A 13,992-nucleotide genomic window follows, 5' to 3' on the forward strand; every position below is an offset into this window, starting at 1 on the left:
TCTCAAAAGGATTGACTCCTACATCAAAATATAAAACACATTCTATGAAGTTCAGTATCTACCTTGTTTATGCAAGATGGGCATAATTATTCTTTCATATCGGCCGATACCAATTGTAATTGGTGCTGCTTTACATGTCAACTTTACACGTTTCAGATGCCTTCAGAATCCAAGACTGAAACATCACAGACAAGACATGCTGTGACTCCACAGCAGCAGATTTCTTTCACTAGTTTGGATTTTGAAGACAGAGAGTCAAGAGGTATGTCTGCATCATTAGGGATACTACTAGTTTTTTGTTGACATGCATCTTTTGGCCACAGCTGTAGAATCTTTAAAAGATGTGACAAATATATTTGTGACTCTGCATGTTTAAGCAAATTATCTTTCTTCTCCATCGTTTTTAGCTCACCAGAGCACGAAGTGCTCAAGGTGAGCTTTTTTGATCACCCTGTGTCTGTCGTCAGTAGTCCGTCATTAACAATTTGACTGTTAACACTCTGGAGGTCACAATTTTGGCCCAATTTTAATGAAACTTAGTCAGAATGTTACCCTCAATAAAATCTTGGACGCTTTTGATATTGGGTCATCTGGGCTTAAAAACTAGGTCACCAGGTCAAATCAAAGGAAAAGCTTGTTAACACTCCAGAGGCCACATTTATGACCCTATCTTCGTGAAACTTGGTCAGAATGTTTATCTTGATGACTTCTAGGCCAAGTTCGAATCTGGGTCATGTTGGGTCAAAAACTAGGTCATCCGGTCAAATCAAAGGAAAAGCTTGTTAACACTCTAGAGGCCACATTTATGACCCTATCATCATGAAACTTGGTCAGAATGTTTATCTTGATGATTCCTAGGCCAAGCTTGAATGTGGGTCATGTCGGGTCAAAAACTAGGCCATTAGGCCAGATCAAAGGAAAATCTTGTTAACACTCAAGATACCACATTTTAAGTTTGAAACTCATGAGAATTAGTCAGAATGTTTGTCTTGATGACCTCTAGGTCAAGTTTGAATCTGGGTCATGTTGGGTCAAAACTAGGTCAGCCAATCAAATTAAAGGAAAAGCTTGTTATCACTCTAGAGGCCACATTTATGACCCTATCGTCATGAAACTTGGTCAGAATGTTTATCTTGATGATCTTTAGGCCAGGTTTGAATCTGGGTCATGTCGGGTCAAAAACTAGGTCACTAGGCCAGATCAAAGGAAAATCCTGTTAACACTCTAGAGACCACATTTTAAGTTTGAAACTCATGAGAATTGGTCAGAATGTTTGTCTTGATGATTTCTAGGTCAAGTTTGAATCTGGGTCATATGAGCTCAAAACTAGGTCACCCAGTCAAATTAAAGGAAAAGCTTGTTAACACTATAGAGGCCACATTTATGACCTATCTTCATGAATCTTGGTCAGAATGTGTATCTTGATGACCTCTAGGTCAGGTTCGAATCTGGGTCATGTGGGGTCAAAAACTAGGTCATCTGGTCAAATCAAAGGAAAAGCTTATTAACCCTCTTAAGAGGCCATATTTATGACCCTGTCTTCATGAAACTTGGTCAAAATGGTTATCTTGATGATCTTTAGGCCAAGTTTGAATCTGGGTCATGTGGAGTCAAAAACTAGGGCACTAGATGAGATCAAAGGAGAATCTTGTTAACAGTTTAGGGGCCACATTTTTGATTCAATCTTCATAAAACTTGGTCAGAATGTTTGGTATCATGAAGTCTTTTATGATTTCAACTCATGTAGGGTCAAAAACTAGGTCACTTAGGAAAAGCTTGTTTATACACTAGAGGCCAATTTTTTGCTCAAATCTACACGAAACTTTGTCAGAATGTTTGTTTTCATGAAATCATGGACGAGTTCTAAACTGGGTCATGTGGGGTCAAAAACTAGGTCACTAGGTCAAATGAAAGAAAATGCTTGTTTACACTCAGGCCACATTTTTGGTCCAATCTTAATGAAAATTGGTCAGAATATTTGTCTCCATGAAATAACGGATAGGTTAGAAATTAGGTCCAGTTGGGTAAAAAACTAGGTTACTAGGCCAAATCGAAGAAAAAAACACTAGAGGCCACATTTTTGCTCCAATCTTCATGAAACTTGGTCAGAATGTTTATCTCCGTGAAAACTCAGACAAGTTTGAAACTGGGTCATGTCGTGTCAAAAACTGGGCCACTAGGTCAAACATGCTTGTCATGGTGTGTTACTCTGGTGAGCGACCTAGAGCCATCATGGCCCTCTTGTTTAAAAAAAAATGATGAGTTATTGTCGTCACTTGATGGCGTTGGCGTTGCCTGGTTAAGTTTTATGTTTAGGTCAGCTTTTCTACTAAACTACCAAAGCTATTGCTTTAAAACTTGCAACACTTGTTCACCATCAATAGCCTTAAAGCAACTCAATAGCTGTACAGCAAGAAACATAATTCCATCCTGCTTTTTGCAAGAATTATGGCGCCTTTTGGACTTAGAAAATATCAGGTTTCTTGGTTGTTTTGCATTTAGGTCAACTTTTCTCTTTAACAGTCAAAGCTGTTGATTTAAAACTTGGAGCAGTTATTAGCAATTAAAAGTTGACTCTGCACAGCAAGTTTCGTAACTCTACATTGCTTTTTGCAAGAGTTATGGCCCCTTTTGGACTTAGAAAATATCAGATTTCTTGTTAGCTCACCTGAGCACGAAGTGCTCAAAGGTGAGCTTTAGTGATCGCCCTATGTCCGTCGTCAACAATTTGACTGTTGACAGTCTAGAGGTCACAATTTTGGCCCAATCTTAATGAAACTTGGTCAGAATGTTACTCTCAATAAAATCTTGGATGAGTTCGATATTGGGTCATCTGGGGTCAAAAACTAGGTCACCAGGTCAAATCAAAGGAAAAGCTTGTTAACACTCTAGAGGTCACAATTTTGGCCCAATTTTAATGAAACTTGATCAGAATGTAACCCTCAATAAAATCTTGGATGAGTTCGATATTTGGTCATCTGGGTTCAGAAACTAGGTAACCAGGTCAAATCAAAGGAAAAGCTTGTTAACACTCTAGTGGTCACAGTTTTGGCCCAATCTTAATGAAACTTGATCTGAATATTACCCTCAATAAAATCTTGGACGAGTTCGATATTGGGTCATCAGGGGTCAAAAACTAGGTCACCCGGTTAAATGAAAGGAAAAGCTTGTTAACACTGTAGAGGCCACATTTATGACTGTATTTTCATGAAACATGGTCAGGATTTTAATCTTGATGACCTCAAGGTCCAGTATGAATCTGGGTCATGTAGGATCAAAAACTAGGTCAACGGGTCAAATCAAAGGAAAAGCTGGTTAACACTGTAGAGGCCACATTTATGACCATACCTTAATGAAACTTGGTCAGAATGTTAATCTTGATGATCTATAGAACACTTTTGAATCTGGTTCATGTGGGGTCAAAAAGTACATCACTAGGTCAAATCAAAGGAAAAGCTTGTTAACACTATAGAGGCGACATTTATGACCCTATCTTCATGAAACTTGGTCAGAATGTTAATCTTGGTGATCTTTAGGTCAAGTTCGAATCTGGGTCATGTGGGATCAAAAACTAGGTCACCAGGTCAAATCAAAGGAAAAGCTGGTTAACACTGTAGAGGCCACATTTATGACCATATCCTAATGAAACATGGTCAGAATGTTAATCTTGATGATCTATAGAACACATTCGAATCTGGGTCATGTGGGATCAAAAAGTAGGTCACTAGGTCAAATCAAAGGAAAAGCTTGTTAACACTCTAGAGGCCACATTTATTACCCTATTGTCATGAAACTTGGTCAGAATGTTAATCTTGGTGATCTTTAGGTCTAGTTCGAATCTGGGTCATGTGGGGTCAAAATTTAGGTCACGGTCAAATCAAAGGAAAAGCTTGTTAACACTGTAGAGGCCACATTTATAACTGTATCGTCATGAAACTTAGTCAGAATGTTAATCTTGATGATCTTCTGGTCAAGTTTGAATCTGGGTCATGTGGGGTCAAAAACTAGGTCACCGGGTCAAATCAAAGGAAAAGCTGGTTAACACTGTAGAGGCCACATTTATGACCATATCCAAATGAAACTTGGTCAGAATGTTAATCTTGATGATCCATAGATCACATTCGAATCTGGGTCATGTGGGATCAAAAAGTAGGTCACTAGGTAAAATCAAAGGAAAAGCTTGTTAACACTCTAGAGGCCACATTTATCACCCTGTCATCATGAAACTTGGTCAGAATGTTAATCTTGTTGATCTTTAGGTAAAGTTCAAATCTGGGTCAAGTGGGTTTGAAAACTAGGTCACTGGGTCAAATCAAAGGAAAAGCTTGTTAACACTCTAGAGGCCACATTTATAACTGTATCGTCATGAAACTTAGTCAGAATGTTAATCTTGATGATCTTTAGGTCAAGTTCGAATCTGGGTCATGTGGGGTCAAAAACTAGGTCACCAGGTCAAATCAAAGAAAAAGCTAGTTAACACTTTAGAGGCCACATTTATGACCATATCTTAATGAAACTTGGTCAGAATGTTAATCTTGATGATCTTTAGTTCAATAGGTCAGGTGAGGGATACAGGGCCTTCATGGCCCTCTTCATCTCAGTGTTGTTATATTTTCTGGTCCTTTGGGATCATTGATTTCAACTCATTTAGATTTGAAGATTGAATACTGCTTAAGCCGGTGCTAGGGGGCGTGGGCAGTGTTGCTTTTTCCATTACTGCCCATGAACAGACTCAATCAAACTGAGTCTGCAATTTTCACTATTTGCCTTGTTCTCGGTGCTTCCGAGGGATCTACTTTCCAGATTTTATATTAACCATCATAAAAACACACGGGTAGGACAATATTTCTATTATACAGAGACCAAAAAAATCAGTTGAGCGTCTGCAACCGCGAGGCGGTGCTCTTGTGTTTTTTTTTACTCTATAAAGCAACTCAACATCTTTTTAGCTCACCTGTTACATAGTGACAAGGTGAGCTTTTGTGATCACCCTTCGTCCGTCGTCCGTCGTGTGTGTGTCCGTACGTCAGCAATTTCTTCTCTGCACGATAGTGGTTTCATTTATGAATTTTTTTAAACCAAACTTGCACACAACTTGTATCACCATAAGATCTCAGTTCCTTTCTTGAACTGGCAAGATTCCATTATAGATTCCAGAGTTATGGCTCCTGAAAGGTCCAAAATTAGCTATTTTGACCTTGTCTGCACAATAGTAGCTTTATTATGTCTCCCCCAGGAGACATATTGTTTTTGCCCTGTCCGTCCGTCCTTCCGTCCGTACGTCACACTTCATTTCCGAGCAATAACTGGAGAACCATTTGACCTAGAACCTTCAAACTTCATAGGGTTGTAGGGCTGCTGGAGTAGACGACCCCTATTGTTTTTGGGGTCACTCCGTCAAAGGTCAAGGTCACAGGGGCCTGAACATGAAAACCATTTCCGATCAATAACTAGAGAACACTTGACCCAGAATGTTGAAACTTCATAGGATGATTGGGTCATGAAGAGTAGATGACCCCTATTGATTTTGGGGTCACTCCTTCAAAGGTCAAGGTCACAGGGCCTGAACATTGAAAACCATTTCCGATCAATAACTAGAGAACCACTTGACCCCGATTGTTGAAACTTCATAGTATGATTGGTCATGAAGAGTAGATGACCCCTACTGATTTTGAGGTCACTCCGTCAAAGGTCAAGGTCACAGGGGCCTGAACATTGAAAACCATTTCCGATCAATAACTAGAGAACCACTTGACCCAGAATGTTGAAACTTCATAGGATGATTGGTCATGAAGAGTAGATGACCCCTATTGATTTTGGGGTCACTCTGTCAAAGGTCAAGGTCACAGGGGCCTGAACATTGAAAACCATTTCTGATCAATAACTAGAGAACCACTTGACCCCGATTGTTGAAACTTCATATGATGATTGGTCATGAAGAGTAGATGACCCCTATCGATTTTGGGGTCACTCCATCAAAGGTCAAGGTCACAGGGGCCTGAACATTGAAAACCATTTCCGGTCAGTAACTTGAGAACCACTTGACCCAGAATGATGAAACTTCATTGGATGATTGATCATGCAGAGTAGATGACCCCTAACGATTTTAGGTTCACTCTGTTAAAGGTCAAGGCCACAGGGGCCTGAACATGGAAAACAATTTCAAATCAATAACTTGAGAACCTCTTGACCCAGAATGTTGAAACTTCATAGGATGATTGTTCATGCAGAGTAAATGACCCCTATTGGTTTTGGGGTCACTCAGTTAAAGGTCAAGGTCACAGGGGCCTGAACATTGATAACCAGTTCCGATCAATAACTTGAGAACCACTTGACCCAGAATGTTGAAACTTCATAGGATGATTGAACATGCAAAGTAGATGACCCCTATTGATTTTGGGGTCAGTCTATTAAAGGTCAAGGTCACAGTGGCATGTTCATGTAAAATCATTTTTTGGAAATAACTTGAGAACCACTTGACCTACAATATTGAAACTTAATAGGATGATTGGACATGCAGAGTAGATGACCCCTATATATTTTGAGGTCACTTGATCAAAGGTCAAGGTCACAGGAGCCTGAACAGTGACTTGAGAACCACTAGGCCAAGAGTGTTGAAATTTAGCGGGATGACTGGACATGCCAAGTAGATGATCCCTATTGCAGCCAACCATCAGTGTCTCTTTGACTTTCGCTCCTGACCCCTATTGACTTCTTGCCTATAGGACTTTGCATTTGGGGAGACATGTGCTTTTTTACAAAAGCATTTTCTAGTTTATGATTTAATTTTTACCAAACTTGCACACAACTTGTATCACCATAAGATCTCGGTTCCTTTTTTGAACTGACCAGATTCCATTATGGGTTTTAGAGTTATGGCCCCTGAAATGGCCAAAATTAGCTATTTTGACATTTTCTGCAGCTTTATTTATGATTTTATTTTAACCAAACTTGCACACAACTTGTTTCACCATAAGATCTTGGTTCCTTTCTTGAACTGGCCAGATTCCATTATGGGTTCCAGAGTTATGGTCCCTGAAAGGGCCAAAATTAGCTATTTTAACCTTGTCTGCACAATAGCAGCTTCATTATGTCTCCCCCAGGAGACATATTGTTTTTGCCCTGTCCGTCCGTCCGTACGTCACACTTCATTTCCGAGCAATAACTGGAGAACCATTTGACCTAGAATCTTCAAACTTCATAGGGTTGTAGGGCTGCTGGAGTATACAACCCCTATTGTTTTTGGGGTCACTCCGTCAAAGGTCAAGGTCACAGGGGCCTGAATATTGAAAACCATTTCCGATCAATAACTAGAGAACCACTTGACCCAGAGTGTTGAAACTTCATAGGATGATTGGTCATGAAGAGTAGATGACCCCTATTGATTTTGGGGTCACTCCGTCAAAGGTCAATGTCACAGGGGCCTGAACATTGAAAACCATTTCCGATCAATAACTAGAGAACCACTTGACCCAGAATGTTGAAACTTCATAGTATGATTGATCATGAAGAGTAGATGACCCCTATTGAATTTGGGGTCACTCCGTCAAAGGTCAAGGTCACAGGGGCCTGAACAATGAAAACCATTTCCGATCAATAACTAGAGAACCACTTGACCCAGAATGTTGAAACTTGATAGGATGATTGGTCATGAAGAATAGACGACCCTTATTGTTTTTGGGGTCACTCCGTCAAAGGTCAAGGTCAAAGGGGCCTGAACATTGAAAACCATTTCCGATCAATAACTAGAGAACCACTTGACCCAGAATGTTGAAACTTCATAGGATGATTGTACATGCAAAGTAGATGACCCCTATCGATTTTGGGGTCACTCCATTAAAGGTCAAGGTCACAGGGGCCTGAACATTGAAAACCATTTCCGGTCAGTAACTTTAGAACCACTTGACCAAGAATGTTGAAACTTAATACGATGATTAGTCATAAAGAGTAGATGACCCCTAACGATTTTGGGGTCACTCTGTGAAAGGTCAAGGTCACAGGGGCCCGAACATTGATAACCATTTCCGGTCAGTAACTTTAGAACCACTTGACCCAGAATGATGAAACTTATAGGATGATTGGTCATGCAGAGTAGATGAACCCTAATGATTTTAGGGTCTCTCTGTTAAAGGTCAAGGCCACAGGGGCCTGAACATGGAAAACCATTTCCAATCAATAACTTGAGAACCTCTCGACCCAGAATGTTGAAACTTCATAGGATGATTGTTCATGCAGAGTAAATGACCCTTATTGTTTTTGGGGTCACTCCGTTAAAGGTCAAGGTCACAGGGGCCTGAACATTGATAACCAGTTCCGATCAATAACTTGAGAACCACTTGACCCAGAATGTTGAAACTTCATAGGATGATTGAACATGAAGAGTAGATGACCCCTATTGATTTTGGGTCAGTCTAATAAAGGTTAAGGTCACAGTCGCCTTTTCATGAAAAAATTAAATTTTTTGGAAAAAACTTGAAACCCCCTTTTTGACCTACAAGGGTTTAAACTTAATAGGATGATTAGCACCAAGTAGAAAACCCCTATTTTTTTTTGAGGTCCCTTGATAAAAGGTAAAAGGCCCACGGGAACCTGAACAGGGACTTGAAAACCACTAGGCCACTATGTTCAAATTTAGGGGAAAGGGGAAAAGCCAAAAAGATGACCCTATTGCACCCAAAACCATCATTTTTTTTGATTTTTCGCTCCTGACCCCTTTGACCCCGTGCCATAGATTTTGCTTTGGGGGGGAACATCGTTTTTTTTACAAAAGCATTTTTATGCCCCCGAAGGGGGCCATATATTTTTTAAAACCGTCGGGTCGGTCTGTCAGTCTGTCTGCCCAATTTTTGGGGGCCGGGCCCCTTTTATCTTTGTCATGGTTTGAATGGATTTTCAAAAAAATTGGGCATGAATTGACCACAGTAAGACGACGTGTCGCGCCCCAAAGACCGGGGTCTGTCCCAAAAAGGTCAAGGTCAAAACCTTTGGACGAAAAAAGGATAGGGGCTTTGGGTTTGGGCCTTTTCCCCCGGTCCAATCTTTGTCATCGAAATGGATGGATTTTCAAATAACTTCATAAAGGGTTACCACAGAAAGGGACACTTCCCGCGTGAAAAGACCCAGTTTCCGTAGCTCAAAGGTCGGTCACATTTAAAAACCTTTAAAGGAAAGTGCATTGAGGGGCGTGCCCCGGCCCCATATTTTTTTGTCACCCCAAGGAGGGTTTTTTTTCAAATAATTTGGGCAGGAATGTGACCACAGAAAGACACTGTCGCGCGAAAGACCCAGGCCCTAGCTAAAAGGTAAAGGGTCACACTTAACTTTAAAAAGGATATGCATTGAGGGGGGTGTCCGGTCCTTATCTTTGAAACCCATGGAGGGATTTTAAAATTTAACTTGGCATGAATGTGTCCCACAGTAAGACGACTGTCCCCACGCAAGACCCGGGTCCTAGCTCAAAGGTCAAGGTCACACTTGACTTTAATGGTCTTTTTTTTCATGATAGTCCCTTTGTTTGGGCGGTTCCCTTTGCCCCAATATCTTTGTCATTCAGCTGGTTTTTAAAAAAAACTACGCAAAAAAGGTAAACCCACATTTAAGACGAAAAGTCGCGTGCAAGACCCAGTTTCCTTTCCAAGGGTCCTAAACTCTAACATCGGCCATAACAAATTCTTAAAATTTGGCCAAAGGGGGGGCATTTTCCCCACCATGGAAAACAGCCTTGTCTATTTTAAAGTTTTTGTTTTTTAACCAAACTGGTTTTCAACTTGAAATCACCAAAAAAGGAATTTGGTTTTTTGGGGGGGGGGGAAACTGCGGATTCCATTAGGGGTTCCAGAGTTATGGCCCCGGAAAGGCCCAAAAATTTAGCATTTGACCTTGCCCTGCCATAGCAGCTTTTTTTTTGATTTAAATTTTTCCCAAACCCTTTGCACCCAAATTTGATCCCCCAAAAAGATCTTGGTTCCTTTCTTAAACTGGCCAGATCCCATTATGGGTTTTAGATTTTATGGCCCCAAAAGGGGCCCAAAAAAATTGGGCTTTTTTTGACCTTGTCTGCACAATAGCAGCTTCATTTTTGATTCGGCTTTTTAAACCCCAAACTTTCACACAACTTGTATCCCACCCAAATCTTGGGTTTCCCTTTTTTGAACTGGGCCCGATTTTTTCATGGGGTTTTTTTGATTTTTTGGCCCCCCTTTAAAAGGGCCAAAATTGGCTTTTTTTTGGGTTTTTCAGCCCCTATAGAACCATTTTTGGGTTTTAAATTTTAAACAAACTTCCAAAAAAACTTTAAAAAAACAATAACTCTTTTTTTCCATGACAAAACAGATCCAACTTCCAACGAAAGGTCAGAATTATTTTATATCGATTTCCTCCCCCCGATTGAACAAAATGGATTTATATCAGTAAGTACTTATATAAATTATTTGAAAATTTTTTTTATCAATTTTTGTCATTTGTTGGACTGAGCCAATCAGGTAATAACTATGGGCCTGATTTTATGCAAATTTTCCTCCCCTTTAAATTTTAAATTAAAATGGGGATATCTCCGTAACAATTTAAAATACTACTGAAATTTCTTTTTGTCAACAGATTTTTTTGGCAGATCCCTTCTTTTCCCCTTTACTTTCAATTAATTTTTTTTAGCCACCGTTCCCCAAGTGACCAAAGGGGACTTTTGTGATCGCCAGTGTCCGTCCTTTTGCGTTGTCCTAAAAATTTTTGCTTGTACCACTCAGAGGTCACAATTTTTTTATGGATCTTTTTGAAAGTTGGGCAGAATGTTCACCTTATGTATCTAGGTCAAGTTTGGGAAAATGGTCCCCATGCCCTTTAAAAAAATAGGTTTAGTAGGGCCAAAAAAAAAAAAAACCTTGTACCTCTCTAGAGGCCTAATTTTCAAAGGGTCTTCATGAAAATTGGGCAGATTTTTCATCTTTATGAAAATCTATCAATTTTATAAGTTTGGTTTAAAGTGCGGTTTAAAAACTAGGGGCAGTAGGGCCCAAAAATAGAAAAACCTTTTTGACCTCTCTAGAGGCCCATTTTAATTTTACAAAAACTTCATAAATTGGGGCAGAAAAGGGTTTAAAACCCTTGGGGGGATATCTAGGGCAAGGTTTGAAAATGGGGCCAAAAGTTTTGGGCCCCAAAAAAAAAGGGCAGTAGGTCAAAAATAAAAAAAAACCTTGTACCTCTCTAGAGGCCATATTTTTCAAGGGATCTGTATGAAAAAATTTTCCCGGGAATTTTTTTTCTGATGTTTTTAGGAAAGTTTGAAAATTTTCAACTGCGATCAAAAAAAAGGGCATAGGTCTTGAAAAGGAAAAAAACCTTTTTGACCCTCTAGAGGGCCCTAACCCTTGAATGGATTTTTCATGAAAATTGGTCCCGAAAGGTTCAAAACCCCTTTTATGATAATCCCCCGGGGGGGCAAGTTTAAAAATGGGGCCCCGTCCGTCAAAAACAGGGCAATAAGGGCAAAAATAGAAAAAAACCTTTTGACCTCTCCCAAGACCAAATTTTCAATGGGTCTTCATGAAAATTGGTCAGAATTTTTTCTTTTTTAATATCCTTTGGTCAAGTTTTAAAAACGGGGGCACTGAGCCAAAAACTGGGCAAATATGTCAAATAATAGAAAAAACGAGGGCAAACTCAAAACGGGTCACGTGGGAAGAGGGACAATTCAGGGCCATCATCGTCCTCTTTTTATAAATTCCCCTTTTTCGTTCATAAATAGCTTTTTTTTAGTAACTTTTTTATTATTGGGTGTAGGGGAAAAAACCCAGACCCACTTTTCTGTGACAAAAAAGGATGGGACCTCCCAATTTGTAGGGGAAATTTTTTTTCTTTTCCCCTTTTAAGAATTTTTTTTTCCCTTTTTGGGTTTAAAAATTTTTTCCCCTTTTTTTGTTTTCTGTCCTTTTGGAAATTAGATTTTTTTCCCAGGACCTTCTTGTCCCCCCCAAATCAATGATAACAGGGGAGGGGAAAATGGGGGCCCCATGGCTTTAAAATAGCAGTATTTTAAAACAAAAAACAAACAAGGGGGGGGGGGGGAAAAAAAAAAAAATGAATTTTTAAGTTAAAAAAAATAGAAACTTTTTTTTTTTTTAGCTCACCTGAGCACTTCTTTTTTGCTCACCCTTGTCCGTCGTCGTCATCATCCCCTCGGGCCGGCTCGTCAACATTTTACTTTTAACACTCTAGAGGTCAAAAATTTTTGGCCCCCAAACCTAATGAAACTTGGGCAGAATGTTTACTCTCCCAAAAAAATTTTTGGATGAGTTCGATAAATTGGGGCATCTTGGATCAAAAAATAGGGGCAAACCCGGTCAAAACAAAGGAAAAACTTGTTAACACCCTAGAGTCACAATTTTGGCCCAATCTTTTTAAAGAAACATTTGGGCAAATGTTTTACCCTCCAAAAAAATCTTGGGGCGAGTTCGATATTTTTTCCTCTGGGGGCAAAAAAAAGGGCACCAAGGGCCCAAAACAAAGGGAAAAATTTTGACACTGAGAGGGCCCCATTTATGACTGGAAAATTTTATGAAAATTGGTCCAAAAGTTAAATTTTAAAGAACTCAAGGGCCCCCTAAGGGCTGGGGCAGTAGAAACAAAAACTAGGTCACCAGGGCAAAACAAAGGAAAAGCTAGTTATCACTTAAGGGCCCCATTTTGACCTGGGCTTTAAAGAAACTTGGGGCGAAAAGAAATCCCGATGTTTTATAGGGCACCCTTTCCCAAAACTGGGTCCTTGGTTTAAAAACTAGGGCCTAAGGGCAAAAGGAAGGGAAAAACTTGTTAACATCAAAAGGGCACAATTTTTGCCCAATCTTAATGAAACTTGGTCAAATGTTTTCCCTCGTAAAATCTTGAATAATTTTATATTGGGGCACTGGGGGCCAAAAAATAGGCACCAGGTCAAAAACAAAGGAAAAGCCTTGTTTTAAAACTGTAAGGCCCCCATTTATAAATGTATCTTCATAAACTTAAATCAAATGTTAACTTGATGACCCTTTTAAATCAATTCTATCTTGGTGATGTTTCAAAAACTAGGTCCCGAGTCAAACAAAGGAAAAACTATTAACACTTTAAGGCCACATTTATACTAAACTTAAAAGAAACTTTGGGCAGAATATTAATCTTAAGATCCTTAGGGCAATAGTCAGGGGACGATACAGGGCCCCTTTATGGGCCCCCTTGTCCCTTTGTATTTAATACTTTTATATTCAGTGAATAGTTTTAGACTAATATGAAATAAATTTTTTGTTTCAGAACAAAGTCCATTTTCCCGATAATGCGGGCAGTGTCCTGACCATTTGATATTTAAACATCCTGAGGCAAGCTGATAAAATTTTTTAAAAAATTTCTCCCAAAAATTTTTGCAGAAATGTGACCGGGAGTGCTTTCTTTTTAAATAAACAATATCAAAAGAGGGTAAAAAGTGAAAAATTCCCGAAATTTTTTTTTGCCAAAAAAAAAGGGAAATAGGGAGATTTATGCAAGAAGGTGAGAAAAGACACTGAAAAAAGTACACCTACATGGGATCTTTTATACCCCCACAAAAAGTTTGGGGGGGGATATAGGATAGCTTGGCGTTCCCGGCCGTTTTTTTCATGGTTTTTCCGGTTTATAACTCTTAAAAAGGGTTTACTGATTTAAATAATTTTTTTTGGGACCAGGTGGGAAAAATCAGAAAATACAGGGCAAGTTCGAAATTTGGGGCAGTAGGTTTAAAGGTCAAGGCACAATGACCCTGAAAAGTTAAAAAAGGTTTTTTGGATGATAACTCATGAAAGGCTTGACCGATATAAATAATTTTTGGTACACAGGTGTAACATCATAAAATACAGGTCAGGTTCGACTTTGAGGTCTTTAGGTCAAAGGTCAAGGTCACAGTGACTTGGAACAGTTAAATGGTTTCCGGATGGTAACTTGAGAACCCTTGGACCTAGGATCATAAAATTTAGTTCACAGATGTAATAT

The 13,992-nt window shown here is 39.4% G+C and overlaps 1 protein-coding gene across 1 annotated transcript in view; it reads left to right on the forward strand.

Moving 5' to 3' along the window:
* The window catches only part of LOC123527595 (EH domain-binding protein 1-like), a 98,226-nt gene that overhangs the window by 46,975 nt on the left and 37,259 nt on the right, over positions 1 to 13,992 (forward strand). Inside the window, exons 19-21 of the mRNA XM_053527377.1 lie at positions 157 to 262; positions 13,282 to 13,293; positions 13,340 to 13,354. Of these exons, the coding sequence (XP_053383352.1) occupies positions 157 to 262; positions 13,282 to 13,293; positions 13,340 to 13,354 (133 nt within the window). The remainder of the gene's footprint in view (positions 1 to 156; positions 263 to 13,281; positions 13,294 to 13,339; positions 13,355 to 13,992) is intronic.

Source organism: Mercenaria mercenaria, chromosome 1, assembly GCF_021730395.1.
Source record: "Mercenaria mercenaria strain notata chromosome 1, MADL_Memer_1, whole genome shotgun sequence".
Taxonomy (NCBI): Eukaryota; Metazoa; Mollusca; class Bivalvia; order Venerida; family Veneridae; genus Mercenaria; species Mercenaria mercenaria.